The 19,207-nt window shown below is 34.0% G+C and overlaps 1 protein-coding gene across 5 annotated transcripts in view; it reads right to left on the reverse strand.

Moving 5' to 3' along the window:
* CERT1 (ceramide transporter 1) overlaps nucleotides 1–19,207 on the reverse strand; it is a 101,383-nt gene that overhangs the window by 75,710 nt on the left and 6,466 nt on the right. For all 5 annotated transcript variants that reach the window (XM_054578504.1, XM_054578500.1, XM_054578503.1 and 2 more), the window contains 2 exons: nucleotides 18,410–18,544; nucleotides 1,518–1,634 (listed from right to left, as the gene is read on the reverse strand). In XM_054578504.1, coding sequence (XP_054434479.1) covers nucleotides 1,518–1,634; nucleotides 18,410–18,544 — 252 coding nt within the window. The remainder of the gene's footprint in view (nucleotides 1–1,517; nucleotides 1,635–18,409; nucleotides 18,545–19,207) is intronic.

Raw genomic sequence — 19,207 nt, forward strand, 5'->3', positions numbered from 1 at the left:
AAAAATTTCTATAATCTAAATCAACTGATTATGCCTTTAAAAGCCATCTCAGTTAAAAATATAGAAATTACTTCTATTTAATAACATCTTTAATCATTAAGAGGGCTGGTCCTGATTAAATTCACAAACTAGGCCACTCTCCTGATGTGTACATTTAGCAACTCTCACCAAATATAGGACTCTTAATCCAAAAAAACATGGTAAAATTTAGTGAATTTAGTAATGACTCCAAAGCCCATTCTTTTTTCCATTATGTCATAAATGGGAAGGCATATCAGCCACTCTGGTAATTTTACATATATTATCCCATGTATTCCTTACACACTAAGAGGTAAATTATCACAACTAAGGTCACATATGTTGTATTTGGCACAGGCTGCACTGTCTGATTTCAGGTAGGCCTGGCTCCAAAGCAGTAAGATTCTGGAATTCTAGCTTGTTTCTCTTTTAAGTAATAGATACACATTTCCCATTTTTACATTTTTAGACACTTTTCTAAAGTAGTAATACCAAGATAATTAAGAGTTGCAAAAATTTTTAAATCAATATAATGCTAAAACTAAAACAAGGAGAAAAAGATGGGCATCACAGTCAGTTTTCTCTACGCTGGGAAAAATTCAGAATCAATAATGAGACAAAAAAAACAAATGATCAAGGGGGGATATGTTACAGAGGGCGGGCAAAGGGAAAATCATTGGGACAACTGTAACAGCATAATCAATAAAATATACTTTAAAAAATAATTAAAAAAAAAACAAAACAACCCTAACACATGATCAACATCAAGAAGAATGTGCCTGTGGAATCCCAGGCTGGACTGGTTTTTCTTGTTTTGCGTGTGTACAAGTTTTTGTGCCTGTCAATCAAAACAGGTGTTTCAGCTACAACTCTGAAACCGAAAAGAACAAGTACAGACAAGTATGTGAACAAATGCAACGTTCTCTTAAAGTCATACTCAGGAGTGACAGAGTAAATTTATAGCTTTTCCTACTCTTTGTTTTACCATGATACAATGAGTTAGCTAATAATGCAGATTTATTAATATATTTCTTTAGTCTACTTACCACTTATAGAAATCAAAGACTAGTTTTAAATTATAAGAATGTGGCTTATATATTTATGTAAGAAAGACTTTCTAAAGGCTTTTTATTAAATAGCTTTATATTTATAAAAAAATGATTTGCAAAGGTTTACACTAAGAATTTACCCAAATGGTTACAGATGACTACAAAAATTAACAATGAAGCTTTTAAATATTAGGGTTGAATGACATTTATTTTGAAGCAAATCCTAAATATGAAAATCAAGCTTTGTTTTTACTAAAAAGGGCATATTTTTAGTCAACAATTAAAAATATTTATCACAGCAAATTCATTAGTGCAGCTCAAATGTTAGAAATAAAGTTATTTCAAAAATTTACTTCTGTACTGCTTTAATCTTTATCACCCAAACAATATACAGCTTTTCAGTAACACATGGTAGATCAAAGGATGGAAGGTAAACATTGGAGATCCTACCTTATGTTGTTCAATGGCATCTATCCACTGTTGTCTGTGATCTGGATCCTGAGCACGAAGATACCAAACGCTATCATTTACACTAATATCAAATCGACACTCATCAAAATCATGAGGCTGTGGGAAAAAAGTAGAAAATGAAAAGCAAAACTAATTATATTCTTAGAAATATCATACTCTATAGCAAAAACATGAACATACCCATTCTGGCTGGTAGGACACTCTTGTTATTTTTTCTCTTCAAATAACTTTTGTGAAGATGTCTCAGTTAAAGAGCACATCAAGCTCTTTAAGCAAGGGCATAGTTACCAAACACTGAATTTCATCTACCATTCCTACAAATGAGCTGACATAAACTACAAACGTATTTCAAAAAAAGAGTGGATATTTTTCATCAAATGCTTTTACTTAGCCTAACTAATGGAACCACTACTGAAAGCACAATTTAAAACAAAGGTCCAAGATAAGTTTTACAAAGACATTTACTATTTTTTTCTGCCTCCATTTATCAAAAGTAAATTCTCATAATGAAGAGTTTCATTTCATTAAATTTTAGAAACAAGATATTGTTGTATTTTATCACAAAATGATGTTAGCATTTCCTCTCAAGTAACTCAAATTAACTTCTAGGCTTTTATGTGTCTTCAAAAGTAACAGCCAGAAGAGCTTTCAATAAAAAGCAAAGATAAAATGAACACTATGTTAGACCAATGTAGGATAGGTAGAGGCATCAAAATGTAAAAACTTAGTGAAAATGTCAACTATTTGGTTCAGTGTTTTACATTCTTCATAAGGAGATATAAAATCAATACTTTATATCCTTGTTTTTTTGCCCAGTAAATGAATTAGAATACAACAGGATCACATCACATATCATGTCTTCGTCCATCAGACAGAGTACAACAAGTCCTCGAGGTAACAATAAACTTATTTGCTGAAGAGAAGCTACACATTGTACTTCCAGAGTTTATTGTTTATCCTCTCCCCTCTTAACAGCATCATCTTTTATATCTTTATCAGTTTATTTAGCAAGAATAATATAACTCCACAATGTTCTTTAGCCTATGAAACAATTTCTTTCAAGATTAAGACAAGCGCCCTCACAGGTGTGGCTCAGTTGGTTGGGCGTCGTCCTGCAAGGAGAAAGGTTTGATTCCCAGCAGGGGCACATGCCTGGGTTGCAGGTTCAGTCCCTGGTTGGGTACCTACAAGAGGCAACTGATTAATGTTTCTTTCCCTCTTTTTCCCTCCCTTCCCTCTCTCTAAAAATAAATAAATAAAATCTTTAAGATTAAGACAACAAACCATGGTTCTGACTGGCTAACGTATACAAAAACATTTTGTGAACCACTATGTGCTGGGCATCATAGTTAGGACTATGGTAGGAGGTAAGGTATGTTAAAATGATGCAAAAGGAAAAAAACAAAACAATGCACACCTTGTTCAATAGTTATGAAAACAGAAATGCATAGAAGACATTTAATACTCATAAATACAACAATTACTATATATTTAACTGAGTGTCAAATACTCAGAAATTTTAAGAATGGAGTCCAGTCATTGAGAAAAGCTTCTTGGAGAAAGGGAAGCATATACACTCTCTGAAGAACCTAGTAAATAATTTAACTGATCAGTCTACTGTTCTAAGTAGCCCAAAAACCTGCTTTCTTGCACTGTACTGTTTGCAGTTTTAATAAATTTATGCAAATCGAATCAATATGTATTCCTTTGTGCTTCACTGCTTTTACTTTGTATAAAAATACTGAGGTTCATCCATATTGCTGTATCTCACCAGTAATTTATTAATACATAGTAGGTGCAAACGGGGCTGAAAACAGGGCAGGCTAAAAGTCTATATATGACACAGCAATAGTTCTTCTTTAGAAAAAAATATAATACAATTAGTTTTCTACTCAGTTGTACTTCCATAAAACTGCATCCCACTCAACCTGAACTGTGGTACTACCAAAATCTCTCCTAACATGTTCTTTAAAATTCTTTAGGTTATTTCTAAAAATTTCCGAGTTTTTCTAATGGCTTTATTGTCCCTCCATGTCCTGATCATAACAGTTGTGTATCTCATATAAATTCATAGTTCATTTCGATAGCAGCTAACGGTCTAATAAGATAACTACCAAAAAAACAAAAAAGACAAAAACTGAAGAGAATACTTACTCCCTGGAATAGTATATGGCAATTTTAATACAGTGTATGAAAGATTAACAGTCACGACTTTTAAATTGTATGATTAAAGCTCATTGCCTTAATTTGCTTACCTCTACATTTTTCTATATATCACATGTAACGCTTTTGTTAAAGGACAAAATGTTTATTTTGAAAGTATGTGGAACTTGTGGTTAAAAATGGTAGACTAAATATATTCACCTCCATTCATTCATCAAATCCCATTTAAATAATAAGAAAAGGCATTAGACAAAGAATTAAGTAGAAGAGGACAGCAAAAAAGAGATTTTCATCAAATTTTAGTAGGTGGAAAGGAGCAAACCGGTATGTCACAGGCTACTAGGGAAACCTAAATGTGTAGTGGGGAGAAGACAGGCTAAGTAGCAAGTTTAGCACGTCAGAATGAACAGGGAATGAGTTTGAAGGGATTTCCATTAGCCAAATATAGAACAATTTGATCATCGAAATACACAAGTACAGAAATGGATTATAAATCCATTGAATAAATCAGGAATAATGAGTCCATTTCTCTTAACAAATTGGGCAAAAAGGGCTGTTTTTTTATGGTAGAATGCTGGTAAATGTAGGAGTTTGTAGAGTTGAAAAAGCACCATTTTGTCAATCATTATAGAAAATATTGGGTAGGGCAGGCACCATAAATAGTTGCAAAATCAAAAGTACCTCTTCCCTGACCTCCAGACTTCTACTCAGTTGCCTCCTCTATTATTTTCCTTCTTTCTTTTTTTATTACAATGTTTAAAAAATAGTTTTCCATTACCATTACCATTTCCATTACCATTTAGCTCTATACTCCCCTCCTCCCAGCAATCACCACACTGTTGTCCATGTCCATGAGTCCTTTTTCCTTTTTGTTCAATCCCTCCACCCCCTACCACCCCCAATAGTTGTCATCTGTTCTCCATCTATGAGTCTGTCTCTGTTTTGTTTGTTAGTTCAGTTTGTTCATGAGATTCCCCATATGAGTGAAATCAGCCTCCTCTATTACATTCTCTTGAAAACCTAACATGCATCTTAACTATGTATAACTGATCACCTGGTTTGCCGTTCCCCAACCTTCTCTTGCAGGGTTCCACATTTTTGTAAATGGTAACTACCAATTGCTTAGACTTGAAATCATCTGACTCCTCATTTTTCACACCCCATAAATTAGGGAACCACTGCACTAATGGCAATCCTTCCACCTTGAAACAGGAGGAAATTACTATCTCTCTTGTAATAAGAATGAAAGGCATAATACAAGACAAAAACATATATATGAAAAGGTTATATATACAATATAAGATAATATTTAGTTAGGCTATAAGGAGATTATTGTGAAAACAAAGGAAGCAATAAGTAAAATACCTAGCACAATGCTTACCATGTAATAATTACTCAGCCCATTAAAAAAAAATCTCCTCCTAGCTGGTGTGGCTCAGTGGATTGAGCTCCGGCCTGTGAACCAAAGGATCGCCGGTTTGATTCCCAGTGTAGGGCACATGCCTGGGTTGTAGGCCGATCTCCAGTAGGGGGGTTGCAAAATGCAACCACATATTGATGTTTCTCTCCCTCTCTCCCCTTCTCTAAAAATAAATAAATAAAATCTTTAAAAAAAAAATCTTATAGTTAAGACAAAAAATGAGGAGTGATTCATTGAGAAGTTGTGGCCTAGGTTGGGCCCAGAGGAAAGACAGTCTGTTGATAGTGGAGGAGGGGAAAGATAGTCTATTCTCAATAATGGAAAATTCAATGAGCAATGTTAGCAAAGAATACCAAGATGCCAGTTAAGACAAGCAGCCAGGGTGGTATACAGGGGTTCATCTGTTCTCCATGTAACTACTCAATTTCTGAGACAATCATTATACTTAACAGTTTCCCAAAGTCTGAACATTTTACATCCACTGTCAATTCAGACTGTTAGCACCAGTAGCACAACTAATAGCAATTTCTCTGCCTTTATGCATGATAACTCCATCCATTTAAATGTTAGATCAACTATCAAAGTTCTGAGAGCAAGCAGTTAAGAAAATGAGATGGAATAAACCACCAGTAATGTCCATTCTTTACTTGAGCACAACTATTTTTCTTGCTTTGGGAGAATGGTTCTTCACTTAGGCATGCATTGACATCACTTCAGAGTTTGTTAAGACATAATGCTGGATCTCATTACCCAGAGTTTATGATTCATTATGTTTGGGTTTGGGCCAGACAATTTGCATTTCTAACAAGTTCACAGCTGATATTGATGCTACTTGGCCTAGAGATCACACTTTGAGGATAATATCTTCTGCCGAATCTTCCACTTACTTATTTAAGACTTCCTTGTTTTGGTGGGGCACATTTTTCAGAAGTAAGGTTTGTAGAATGTTTGTGTATTTTACTTTTTATCATGGGAATTTTCAAATACATGCAAAAATAAAAAAATAGGAAAATGAACGCCACATACTACTATTCAGCTCTGACAGCTATTAATTCATGGTTACTCTTGCTTTGTCTATAACCGCCCCCCTGCAAATACACACCCTCCCAGGTGGATTATTTTTTAAATTTTTATTTATTGATTTTAAAGAGAGGGAAAGAGAGAAACATCATTTCCTGTTCCACTTATTTTATGCACTCACTGGGTGCTTCTTGTATGTGCCCTGACCAGGTGTTGAACTCGCAACCTTGTCCTATCAGGACAACACTCTATTGGAATGAACTACCTGGCCAGTGCTCATAAGTAGATTATTTTGGAGCAAATCCAAAACATACCATTTCATCTATAGGTATCTGAGTATGTAATCTATAAAATACTTTTGAAAACCATGAGGAGTACCTTTTTAAAGACCTTAGTACTTTATAATGCTTTTATGTGCCTTAAAATTTGATCACTGGTTTGACTAGATACAGAATTCAGTGTTGAAGATAAATCAGAAAAATGAAGGCCTGGTCCATTGTGCTTTAGCTTCCAATGTTGTTCTCTAGAAGTCCACGGCCATTTTGAATCCTTATCTTTTGTTGTAACCGGTTTTTCCCTCTGGAAGCATCCAGAATCATCTGTTTTTCCAGCTGTCTGACTCACTATAATGATGTGTCTTGAATATGGGTCTTTTTTCATCTATCATGCTGGACCTTTCTTGGCCCTTTCAATGTGAAAACTCATGTCCTTTATGTCTATGAACTTTTCCTGTAGTCTTCATCCAAGATTCCTTTCTTCTCTGATCTCTCTTCCTGATGCTCAAACATCAAAGCTCTTGGGATGGGATGGGGTAAAGGGAGGTCTCAGGATTCAGTCTGCATAGTTCCCTTAATCCCCTTCTATTCAATATCATTCCTTGCTTTCAAGTGTTTCTAGTGCCTACTGACCAATTCACTAGCCCAGAGACCACTATTTTATCTTCTCTATAGAATAAACCTCCCATCTTTTGCCAGGTTAGGGGTGGGTCAATCACCCAACTGCCAGATTGGGGGGGAAGAAAATTTTAGAGATCCAACTGCTTCTTAAACTGATATTCAATGCATCCTCCTTATTTTAAACAATTTCCACCCCAAAATTCTTATTTCAAGAGGTACCTTGTACTGCTAAAGAATTATGTGATTGTTATGTAAATTTAGATCTAAGCTTCTGAACTGACTGTTCAGTATCTGAATTCTCAGGTCTACAAACTCACTCACTTAGCAACTGCCCGTATTTTTTCCAGCTTCTAAAATGATACCTTCTATTGTCTCCTCTCTTGTTCTCCTTTTTTGGGTTAAAAAATTTTGTAACTTCTTTACTACTCTTTTCATGGACAAGACGATTAAAACAGATACATCTTTACCAGGTAAACTTTTTAATTTTTTAAAAGCCAAATGAAACCACTTGAATTCTTTTACAACCGGAGAAAACTCACCTTCTAAGACTGGGCTTACACATAAGTTCCCAGGAATCATTACCTAACCCTGTCTCCCACTCTCAAGACATTATCACTTTAGAGACTGCCTTAATTTCTGTATGAGCTTCAACTGTCATAGTTTCTTGTAGTCAATTTATTAAGTGATCTTTTAAGAGTGATGAACCCTCACTAGTGGCCAATTATAAAATAAATAATTGTTGGATAATATAAAGTCTAACATGGGGACCAAGAAAATATCTCATTCTCTATCAGCCATGGTTTTCTTCCTTCAGTGAAGCAATGAGACTTCACAGCACACACTCCAATGAAGCAGCTCAGCAGCAATACCAACTTCCCTGAATTCACTACAAGATTAGTTGTTAGGAGGTACTTTAAAGTACAGGTCTTTGTTACTTTAATTAAACAAGCATGTGCCACAGTAAACCCAAACTAAAAAATTAAAATTAAAAAAAAAAACAAAACCCTGAGAAATGCTGCCTCTTGTACAAATAATAGTGTTGGTATCTTTGCAAACTGTACTAGAAGATAAAAGAGCCTTCAAGAGCTCCTAAGAATTCAGAGCAAAAAGTCAGCAAAACATACATTCAAGTATGTTTTTCTGATTCTGAGTGACAAAAACCAAACTGATTGGCAGAAAATACCTGCCAAACATGTCTAATTATAAAAATAAAAGTCTGATAAAAATTATGTATCCAGAATATTTGAAGAACTTTACCAATTTATTAAAAAAACACAGAAACAAAAGTTTTGCACAGGCATAGCATCAAAGAGATACAAAGAGCAAGGAGATGAAAAGATGTGTAACGTCATTAGGAAAATGCAAGTAGAAACCACAATGAAGTACTACTATATATCTGCTAGAATGGTTAAGATAAAAAAAAAAAAGGCAAGTGCTGACAAAAACGTTGGGCAACTAGAATTCTCATTGTTGGTAGAAATATAAAATGGCACTGCCACTTTGGAAAACAGTTTTGGCAGTTTCTTACAAAGTTAAACATACATTTACCATACAACCCAGGAATCCCATTCTAGGTATCTACCCATATCTTTACACAAAGACCAACATGTGGATGTTTACAGCAGTCTTACTTATGGTAGTCCAAAATGGGATACAAACATATATGTGCATTAAATGGTGAATGGATGAACAAACTGCGGTACTTACATCGGTGGAACAGTACTCAGTAATAAAAAGGAACAAGTTGTGGATACAGCAATAACAGGGATGACTCTCAGAAACATTACACTAGATGAAAAATCAGACACCAAGAGTTGCATACTGTATGATTTCATTTAAATAACATTCTGGAAAAGGCAAAACTATGAAAATAGTTATTGCCAGGGGTAACTAACTACAATGGGGTAAGAAAGTACTTTCTGGAGTAATGGAAACTGTTTACATTCTGATTGTTGCAATGATTATATGACTGTATACATTTGTGAAAACTATAATGGTACACTCAAAAAGGGTGAATTAACTGGATATAAATTATATCTCAATAAATCTGATTTTTTAAAAAAGCACAACATGCCTCCTTGAAACTGAAACAACGAAAAAACAGTCTGTCAGGAAAATTCAAAAGGCATATAAAAAGTTGTGTGTGTAGTGAAACAGAACCACTTGGTAGAAGGAACATGCTTATGGGAAATGCATGCTTATGGGAAATGCTCATATACGACATGCGACATACCTGGCTCTCCTAAATCACCCGCCTTTTATCCCCTTTAACAAAAGGTTTTGTCGGCTTCTCTTATACTTTCTTTTCTTAAGACAGGCTTTACTTCCAATACAAATATTTCACAAAATAAAATTAAAGAAATATGAGTGCCTACTATGTGCCAAAAACTGTGCAAGTACTTTTATGCTATTCTGTTCAATACACATAATCATCCCATTCTTAAATCTTATACCCCCATTTTTAACCAGCTAAGGAAGGTGAAGCTCAGAGAAATTTAGTTACCTGCCCAAAGATATCTCTATCCATGAAAAGCAGTGCCTAGGTCTAAAACCAGGTTTGACTTCAGAACTCCTGAACAATACTTAAGCACTTTGGAAATTAAGATAAAATACTAAATAAACACTGATGTATTTGGAACTTAAAAGACCTTCAGAAAAACTATGAAAACAAGCCTCTGAACTACCTCAAGCAGGCAAATCTAGAAAATTATGTGTATTCCTTAGGGAAACTTGAATGCTAAAATACATTTATTAGAGATTTAACAGAAGGCATTAATAGTAAATCACAAATTTTTAAGAGGTGCTTTATAAATATTTAACAGCCATGTCCTGCAAGTCTTACATAAAGTAAAATGCATCAATATGCATTCTTCCTATGCTTAGTGATACGTGACAATAAAAACACTAGATGGGAATCAGGAGGCTTGCGTTCTAGTCCTAATTCTGATACTTGTGTGTATAACAGGTTTGTGTGCTCACAAATTTATACAATATGTTAAAACTCTAACCCTATGTTATCTTAGCATGTGACTTTATTTGGAAATTGGGTAATTGGATATATAATTAGTTAGGATGAAGTCACATTGGAGTAGAACAGGCCCCTAATCCAACATGACTAGTGTTCATATAAAACAGACAAAATTGGACACACATATATACAGATAGGGAGAGTGTTACGTGAACATGAATGGAGAGACTGGAATGATACATCTACATCTATAAGCCAAGGGACACCACAAGCAACAGAAGGAACCAACCCTGACAACACTTGGATCCAGACTACTAGCCTCCAGAACCGTGAGACAATAAATTTGTTTTTTTAGATCACTCAGTTTGTGGTAATTTGTTATGGCAACCCTACAAATAACTACATTTTGTAATTATATAATTTTGGGTAAATTATTTCAACATTCTGGGCCCTACATTGCAATAGGTATCCCTTTTTATATTTCCCTTCTCCCAAAACTAACCAAATATTTGAAATATTTCCTACTATGTTCAAATTGTTCAAGTTACATTATTAGAGGTTAACGTTCAATTTATCTAAAGATGGAAGCTAATACTTCCAAATGAACTGCTAAGCAAGCATCATTAGTTTCTCAAGGCATACATCTTACTAGCATAAGATTCTAATTTATTTAGAAATTCACTGGCAGATGCTCCTCAAGAGTTATTTATCTAGTATCTTATCTTGTGCTTTTACTTGTTGTATGTGCCTTCCTCTTTCCTTCAGATCTTCCTAATAGAGTTCAATATAGCAACATTACACACTTACTAAAAGGCCAATTGCTGGGATTTCTCACTAATCTGGAGTTCTTTATATATTAATTATTTATGGCATGGCTCATATTTGATGATATTCAATTTGCTGAACATCAATCTACAGCGTAATTTTTTACTTCACAATTCCACATTCAAAAACTTTTTAAATCTATCCTGGCTGGGTGGCTCAGTTGGTTGGAACATCACCTCATACACCAAAAGGTGGTAGGTGCAATCCCCAGTTAGGGCACATACAGGAAGCAACTTCCAATGTTTCTCTCTTTCTCTCTCAAATCAATAAAAGTGTATCCTTTGGTGAGGATTAAAAAAATAAAATAAATAAAATAAATTAATCATTAAAATATAACTTTTTAGATCTGACTACTCTTTATTTGGCACTTTTAATTATTTTGTGTTATTTTTTATCGTTCTCTTCAATTTTGAATACTTTCCCCCTTGCTTTTACAACTCTATTTTCAGGATCTTTCAATTACTTTTCTTCCAACCCACACTTATCTAAAAGTATTTGGCTTTAATTTTCTTTTTAATCTAGCAATAAACATTCTTACTGCTTTTCAATTTTCCTTCTGAAAATATGAAACTGGTAAATAAATTTCTCTATAACCTACCTATGTTAAGAATAATAGGGATTCCATTCATCTGATAACCAGGAAGTTCTACAAGATATTAGGTATACAAAGTCAAATACCTAAAGTGAGATTTGGGAACGCAGAATTTAGGCACATCAATTCTGAAGACATTACTATTTATTTCCACAAAACCAAAAATCTCTTCCTACCTAATTCTCAAGACAGTTTCTAATCTCAATAACTGCAAATAAACAACTTATTTTCGTTTCACAAGAGGGTCATTGGCAGTTTGAGGAATTAGTTGATGACACATTAGCAATATAATTTTAAACATGGTACCAAAAGAAGAAAGCGACAAACCAACTTAAGAGAAGATGGTCCAGAAACAACCTCAAATACACATAGGAAAGTAAATTATGATAAAGATGACATTTCAAACCAGTAAGGAAAAGGTGAATTATTCAATTAATATTGAATAGCATTAAAGTACATAAGTCATTTGGAAAAAAGTAAAAAGCTAAATCCCCAGATCACTCTTTACACTAAAATAACTCCCACAGAATCAAAATTCAAATGTAAATTGTAGATGAAGATACAGCTACATTGATTTAGAGTAACAGTCTTGGAGGGGGAAACAGCTATCTAAACATAACTACACAAGCCATAAAGGAAAAGGTCAGTAAGAGTATGTAAAATTTTTAAATTTCTGTAAGGCTTCAAAAGACTGTAAAATAAGAAGAAAGAGACAAATGACAATGTGGGATAAAAAAATGCCTGTAGCAAATATGACAGATGGCTGATTATCACAACATAAAGAGCTTCTACAAATCAACAAGAAAAGTGAAAAGAGATGAACAAGCAACTGGAAGAGGAAATAGAAAAGGGTTATAACATACGAAGTTACTAAACACCTTATGAATAAAAATGCAATTTAAAACAATGATATCATTTTTATCTAGCAGTTCGACAAATATTTTAACATTTGCCAAAACCCAACTCTTTCAAATACCTGAGGATATGGAGAAATAGAAGCACTTACACACTAATATTGGGAATGAAAAGTTGTACTTTTTTGAAAGAGCATTTGACAGTAACTATACAGAAATTTTAAAATACATGTTTGTACCAACAATGTTTGTAGTAAAACAAAAGTAGACATTATCTAAGAACAGGGAAGGGTCAGACAGGATATGGTACTATTTGTGTAAATGAAAATTTGCATATAAACAAATAAATGCTTACATGTATAGGCATACAAATTATCTGGAAGGACAGACCAGAAATTTAACTTTGGTTATTTCTTGAGTGCAGGACAAAGAGTAAAGAGAAGTATTTACTTCTTAAACCTTTTCACATCATGGATTATGTTTTTCACCATGGGCATTTTATTTAAAAATAAAATTTTAAAAATAAAGAACAGTTTACTCCACAAACCTTGCTTTTGATTAAAGAAATACAACAAACATATATTGAACATCTGCTATACGGCAAGTTTTGTAGCAGGGAGTTGATCTTAAGCAAATAACTATTAAACTATAATAATTGAGAAATTCAACTTTTTGCAAACATTTATTCTACATACAGATAATTCAGTTTTCACAAAGTGAAAATGTACTGTTTTTCTTCTCCCAATTCTTTCACATTAAGAATTATTTCTAGGTAACAAATAAACTTTCCCAAGAAATACCTTGTCCCTTAAAAGTATTTCACCCAACTTAGTATCATATAGCCAAAGAACATGACTTGAATATATTAAGAATGATTTAACTGTTAAACTAGGTAGGAATGAGGTTAACAATGAATTAGGTTCTATCAGAAAAGGTGGGCTCAGGTACTAGGTTCACCAACTAATAATACACGTTAATGAATGGTTACAGTAAAGTCACAACTCTTCAAGTCCAGATTTCTAGATATATCAATTTCATAAGGGTATCATGTGAGCAAACTCATCATTGATATTTATTTTTTGTCTTCAGAAATGAGGTGATATATATAACAAGCCATATTTAAGAAAAAAAGAAAAAAGAAAAATGGCCTATTTAACAGATATTAGCAATACATTTTAAAAATTTAACTCAAATATATATTCTACTTGTAAACTCATTCTGAGTAGTTCACTGAATTTAGTCATATTTTGTAATTTCCTTGAAATATGTAACGATGAACCTGGAGGCCCACAGCAAGGGGCAGATTGAAAGCTGAAGGAATTCATAAATGCTTGTGTTTCTCCCTGCCATTTGTATCACTGTATCTAAGACTACTACTCAGATTCTGCTGCCTCACTGACCTTTTTATCCTCTCTAATACTACTTATTCTGGTAAATACTTTCACCAGGTCTCTTCCTAATCTCTCCTTTCAAAGTTTTCAAATTGTTATTAGCCATTTCTTTGACTATATACCACAGTGAAAGTGCTGGAGGAGCATTTGAAATCTTGCTCCCTGACATATGTCCTTAGGTTGGCTCAAATAAACTTGAAAAAATTCTCTACAGGATTGGATGTTTCTTACATTGACATTTACTTAGCATAGTCAGCAGGATTCCAAAGAAGCCCATCCAGGACTATACTACCCAGCAAATCCAGACCCAGTGCTAGGTACAAGCAAGGGCCCTTTGTGCACCACCAGCTCCTCACTTCACATCAGGTGAACTTGGGTGAGTTTCTCTCAGAATTGCAGGCCTCCATTCTTTAAGTAGGAGGCCAGGACTTTATTTGAGCTGTTCTTAGAAAATCCTCAAGGTGGATAAGGGTTGAGATAACCTAGGGACCGGAAAATAAAAATGGGCTGCTGCTTTTAATTTGTCCTGTTAATTAGATTGATTACTTAGTCTGAACAAAATCTTTGGTGGTTAAATGAGAGTGAACTCTAGCTTCAAAAAAGAATGGGAACTTGCTTACCCAACCCAAATAAGCCATTGGGATTTGTCTACTGTGGTGGCACAGATGATTCCAGAGACGCCAGTGGGAGCCTCAGGGTGAATGGACCCCAAGATGGGGGCCTAAGAGAGGGGACTCATGCCTTGCCAAGTATCGTGGTTCTGGTGGCATCTTGTAAGCTCTAGCTGTCCCTTGCTTAGGTATTCTTAGGTGACTAAGAATCTTTGAGAGGTTGCCCAGGGAAAATTTTCCTCTAGAGCAAAAAGCAGTCCTACAGGGATGTCTACCACATTTGACTTGTACGAAGTCATGAGGGCTGGTTTTCCCTCTAAGTTGTTCAGGCTCTACAGATCTCAAAATTAAAATGGAAAGGCGTGCCTCTGAGGCTGATGAGCCCCATGATAGTCAGCCTCTCATTAATACTGAGATGGCCAAAATGAAGATCCTTTGATACTTTTAAATTAATTTTGTGCACACACTTGGAAAAGGTGGCTATAAAATTAGACAGAATATATGAAAAACCTACTTAATTGGTCTTTCAAAGCCTCAAAAAGAGGATTTAGATAAATAGGTCAACCTATGATGTCGTTTAGATGTCAACTCAATTCTTTGAGATATTAGAAATGGCTGTCCTTATTTTAAAAGGGAGAAGGTCATTTAGAACTTCATTTGTTAGGCACAGATAAATTGTAAATACCTCCAGGGTAAAATTTAGATTCAACTCTTTTTGCTATAAACTAGTGAGTTTCCCTTCCCCACCCTCACCCCCCCGATGGCTAAAAGGTCTGTGTTTCTCTGTATGTGTCTCTCTCTCTAATATGTTGTATATGTGAGATAATTTTCTACCTCTGAATGGTATCGTTAAAATTAATTTAAAGGCAAGCACTTACAAGAAATGGGTTTTCTAAAATTGTCAGAAATACAGAAACTAACACAAATCTTTTTCAAGTTTACATGACTTAAAATTAATCCTTAGTAAATAAAAGCTAGCTTACGTTTATTGGCTTAGGTAAAACAGACATTGCCTTTATTTAAGTCCATGTTAATAATTGACATTATGTCTATGAAATGTTCCTGGAGTTTGTAAAATGTCTTATATTTGCCAGTAAAAGTCTATTTCTAGAGGTTATAAAATGTCTTCATAAATCTGCCAAGGTAAAGAATGATACTTGCTTACTTACTAATTTTCATTAGAAACTAAAGTCTTAAGGGTTAAAAATCTCAATATATGTAGGAAAACTTCTAGGGTATAGTGTATGGGCAAACAATGGTTGTAAATTAGACAAACAGGGCTATAAAAAACCCAAGACAGCTCCTTGGTTCTTCCCTGCTCTGTGGTTTCCCATTTTTTTGGTTTTTGCGTTTCTCCATGCAACACAGTACCTTTAAACTGACCTTAAATGAAGGAACTTAAGATCCAACAGTACTGAAAAGAGATGTCTTATACTACTGCCTGGGTTTGACAGGGTCATTTCAAGAAAATGCCAAGTTGGTAACCCCTTCCTTTCACAGAGAGCTCCCAGGAGAGAGAGACTTTAAAGATCATTCGACTGCCACCTGGAGATTTTGTTTAATGAAGAGGGCATCAAATAAAAGACATTCTCCAACCTCACTGGAAGGGATCTTACAAGGCACCTAACTGTGAACGGACATCTTACTCCTGTCTACAGGCATCAAGGACACACCTTGAGGACAAGAAGCCACCAACACCAGAAGTAGAGGGTTATCCCAAGGCATCAACAACACTTGTGTATCTACAGATTGATACTGAACTTAGCAAACATTTTGTTTATCTTCACCTGACTGCTAATGATATTAGTCATGACAGTAGTTGTATTTATTCTCTGTTTCTCTATACAGTCCAACTGTTTATGATTACTGTTAACACTCTTCATGACTTATGTAAATATTATACTAGATACCAAATATAGAAAAATATGATAGAAACTGGTGTCATGATAGTTCACAGGGCAAAAATGGTCCAGGGTCTATTTTTCTTACTGAAGGCCCTCAAGATGGCACATAATCTTGTTAACTAATCCTTGAGACCTTGCTCCCTGGCAATTACCAGTTTGGCTCAAATAAATTTTTATGAAAAATTTTTTTAAAAAGTTCTGCATGCAAATATAACAACAAAAATATCTACAAAGAATGAACACACTCTTTTTTCCTGAGGAGATGCCATGTAAATGTTTATTAAAAATGTTCCATTTCCCCAAATAAGCCACACACTATTACCATTGTCTATAATTCAAGACAGGAAGACTATATTTAACTCTATGTAATCTAGCATGGTACTCTAGGAATACTACTTAGTAATCAATAAAGATAAAATTTCATTTCTTCCTATCTTCACATCAACCATCCACATATTATATAATCATACCTCAGTACTCGTTGGCTTCAGAACTTGTCAAACCCTGTACTCGTCACATTTTGATGAGAAAAATACTTCAGCACTCTGTACTTGTTCTAGTGAGGGACTGGTCACATTTGCTAGTACTTGTATGAGTCATGACACTATCCCACAAGAGGAAATGCTTCGTCTTTGGGTACTTGTGGGTTTTGGCACTCATCACGAGTTCCGGGAGGAGTGAATGACTAGCACTGAGATACCACTGTATTTTCAAAGTGTAAAGCATTGTAACTAACAAACATGTGACAATATGCAAAAAGAGGGAGGGGAGGAACCTAGGAAAGATATTTCAAGAAAGTACATTTCTATTAACTATTCTGTTTTCTAGCATGATGTTCTATCTTAAAAGAAATTAAAACCCCCAAAAACTAAACTAGATACAATTTCAAAATACACTACAATGTATCACCTACCAGTCAAAATGAATAGACTTTATACTCAAACTATTTTCTTAAAATTGTCCCTAAGGATAGAGTAGTAGTCTCATTCTCAACACTTCCGAACAATTCCTCTATAAGTTTTTCCATCTCAATAGGCAACTAAGCTTTTGTTTTCAAACATGGAATATCCAAAAGAAGCAGAATGTATGAGAAATGATGGAAAAATAGTAAAAGATTTTTCTTAAATGTGTAACATAAACATATATGTCAGACTTATATAACACATATCCAAAGTGCTTTTTTTATAAGCATTAAAATATATCATAATGTGAATTCTCTTAGAATGTATCAGTAAAATCTATGATTAAGTTTTAACACATCCATTTTTAAGATTTTAACTACAATTACTACCTTAATTGACTTCCATTTAACTGACCTGCCTTAACCAACACTTTTTTTTTTGGCCCTTTATTAAATATGTTATGGCATGCTGACCACTCTCAACTAGTATGCTATTTTTAGTATTATCAGACACTCTGATCCCATTAGTTGAGATACAAGTTTAACAGGTCAGTTGGTTGTTCCTAAACCTGTTTATACCAGTTTGTTGTACTTCTTACACAACTTAATTAATATTATGTAAGTGTATGGAACACAAGAACAAAAAGAGATTTGTTTCTATGTAAACTAAGTTGAATGTAAGTTAAGTAGATTATTCAGTAAAAGTGAGTCATTCTTTCAAAAGGTATTGAATTAAAGGTGAAATATCAGTAACATACTAGGGGAAAAAAAATCATAAAAACCCAGAAAGAATGTATATTTAGGTTTTTTAAAAAGTATCTTTAAGCTTTTATTTTACCTTTAGAGAACTGAAAACTATAAATTGCAAATAATGCATTACAGATATAGTTTATAAAAGATCAACTTCTCTCAACTCCACATTCAAAGAGATGGTGTTAGCTCTGTATCAAAAAGTTGGCAAATAGATTTATATTTTTAAGTTAAAATTTTAAGATGCCAGGATATGTATTTTTTTTTTATTTTCCTCCTTTACGTTTTCAATAACCTACAAATCTCAACAGACGTAAAACCTAATGGCCTGAAGGCCTTGTTTAAAGGCTTGCTATACCAACTAGATAAATATTACATGTCTACATAAAATAACAGTATATAATAATAAACACTCTAAAATAACTTCATGGAAAAAAGTATTAGACTGTATACTCCACAAGGGCAAGGATCTTTACCTATTTTGTTCACAGATGTATACCAAGCACCTAGAATAGTTCCATGTGTATAGTGGATGCTCAATAAATATTTGTTAAATGAAGGAGAACAGAAACTTACCGTGATGACAGCCTTGCTAAGACAGATGGATCCTCTGCAGCCATACTCTGTTTCGTCTTCAGATTTGTAGTAACTCAAAGTATTATTTTTCAAAACTACCCAACGATCCTGCCACCCATGAATGTAGTTCGTCCACTGAGAGTAGGGGAGAGGCGGGGCGGGGGGGGGGGGGAGAAAAACAAAAAGTAACAATTTAGTATTTTTGAAATCCAAACTTTCTGAAATAGCAATCAATATAATTTTAAAACCAAAATGTGACAAATTCTAACATGATTATAAAGAGTAAAAATTATTATAAAAAGTGGAAAGTTACTTTCTAGATTAATAATTTTCAGTAATTTTTACAAAATTATACATAAAATATAATATTTACTTCTAACAGTTGAAGAATAAAACAGAAGCAGATTTCAGTTTAAAATTCTGCTTTGCTCTGCAAAGCAAACAATACAAAACAAAAAGGCAACAAAATGAATGTAAAGATATTTGCAAATGATATTTCCAATAAAGGGTTACTGTCCAAAATATATATAGAACTAATGCAACTTGACAACAACAAAATCGGATTAAAAAATGGATAGGGGATCTGAATAAAGAGACATTTTTCTAAGGAAGATATACAGATGACCTACAGGTACATAAAAAGATGTTCAACATCACTAATAATTAGGGAAATGCAAATCAAATCCACAATGAGATATTACCTCCTACCTGTTAGAATAGCTACTATCAAAAAGACAACAAATAAGTGTTATAAAGGATGTGGAGAAAAGGGAAGGTAAGATTATAAATTGGTGTGGC

This window comes from Pteronotus mesoamericanus, unplaced genomic scaffold (genome assembly GCF_021234165.1).
Source record: "Pteronotus mesoamericanus isolate MK-2021 breed Mesoamerican mustached bat unplaced genomic scaffold, CSHL_Meso_final contig_50, whole genome shotgun sequence".
Lineage (NCBI taxonomy): Eukaryota > Metazoa > Chordata > Mammalia > Chiroptera > Mormoopidae > Pteronotus > Pteronotus mesoamericanus.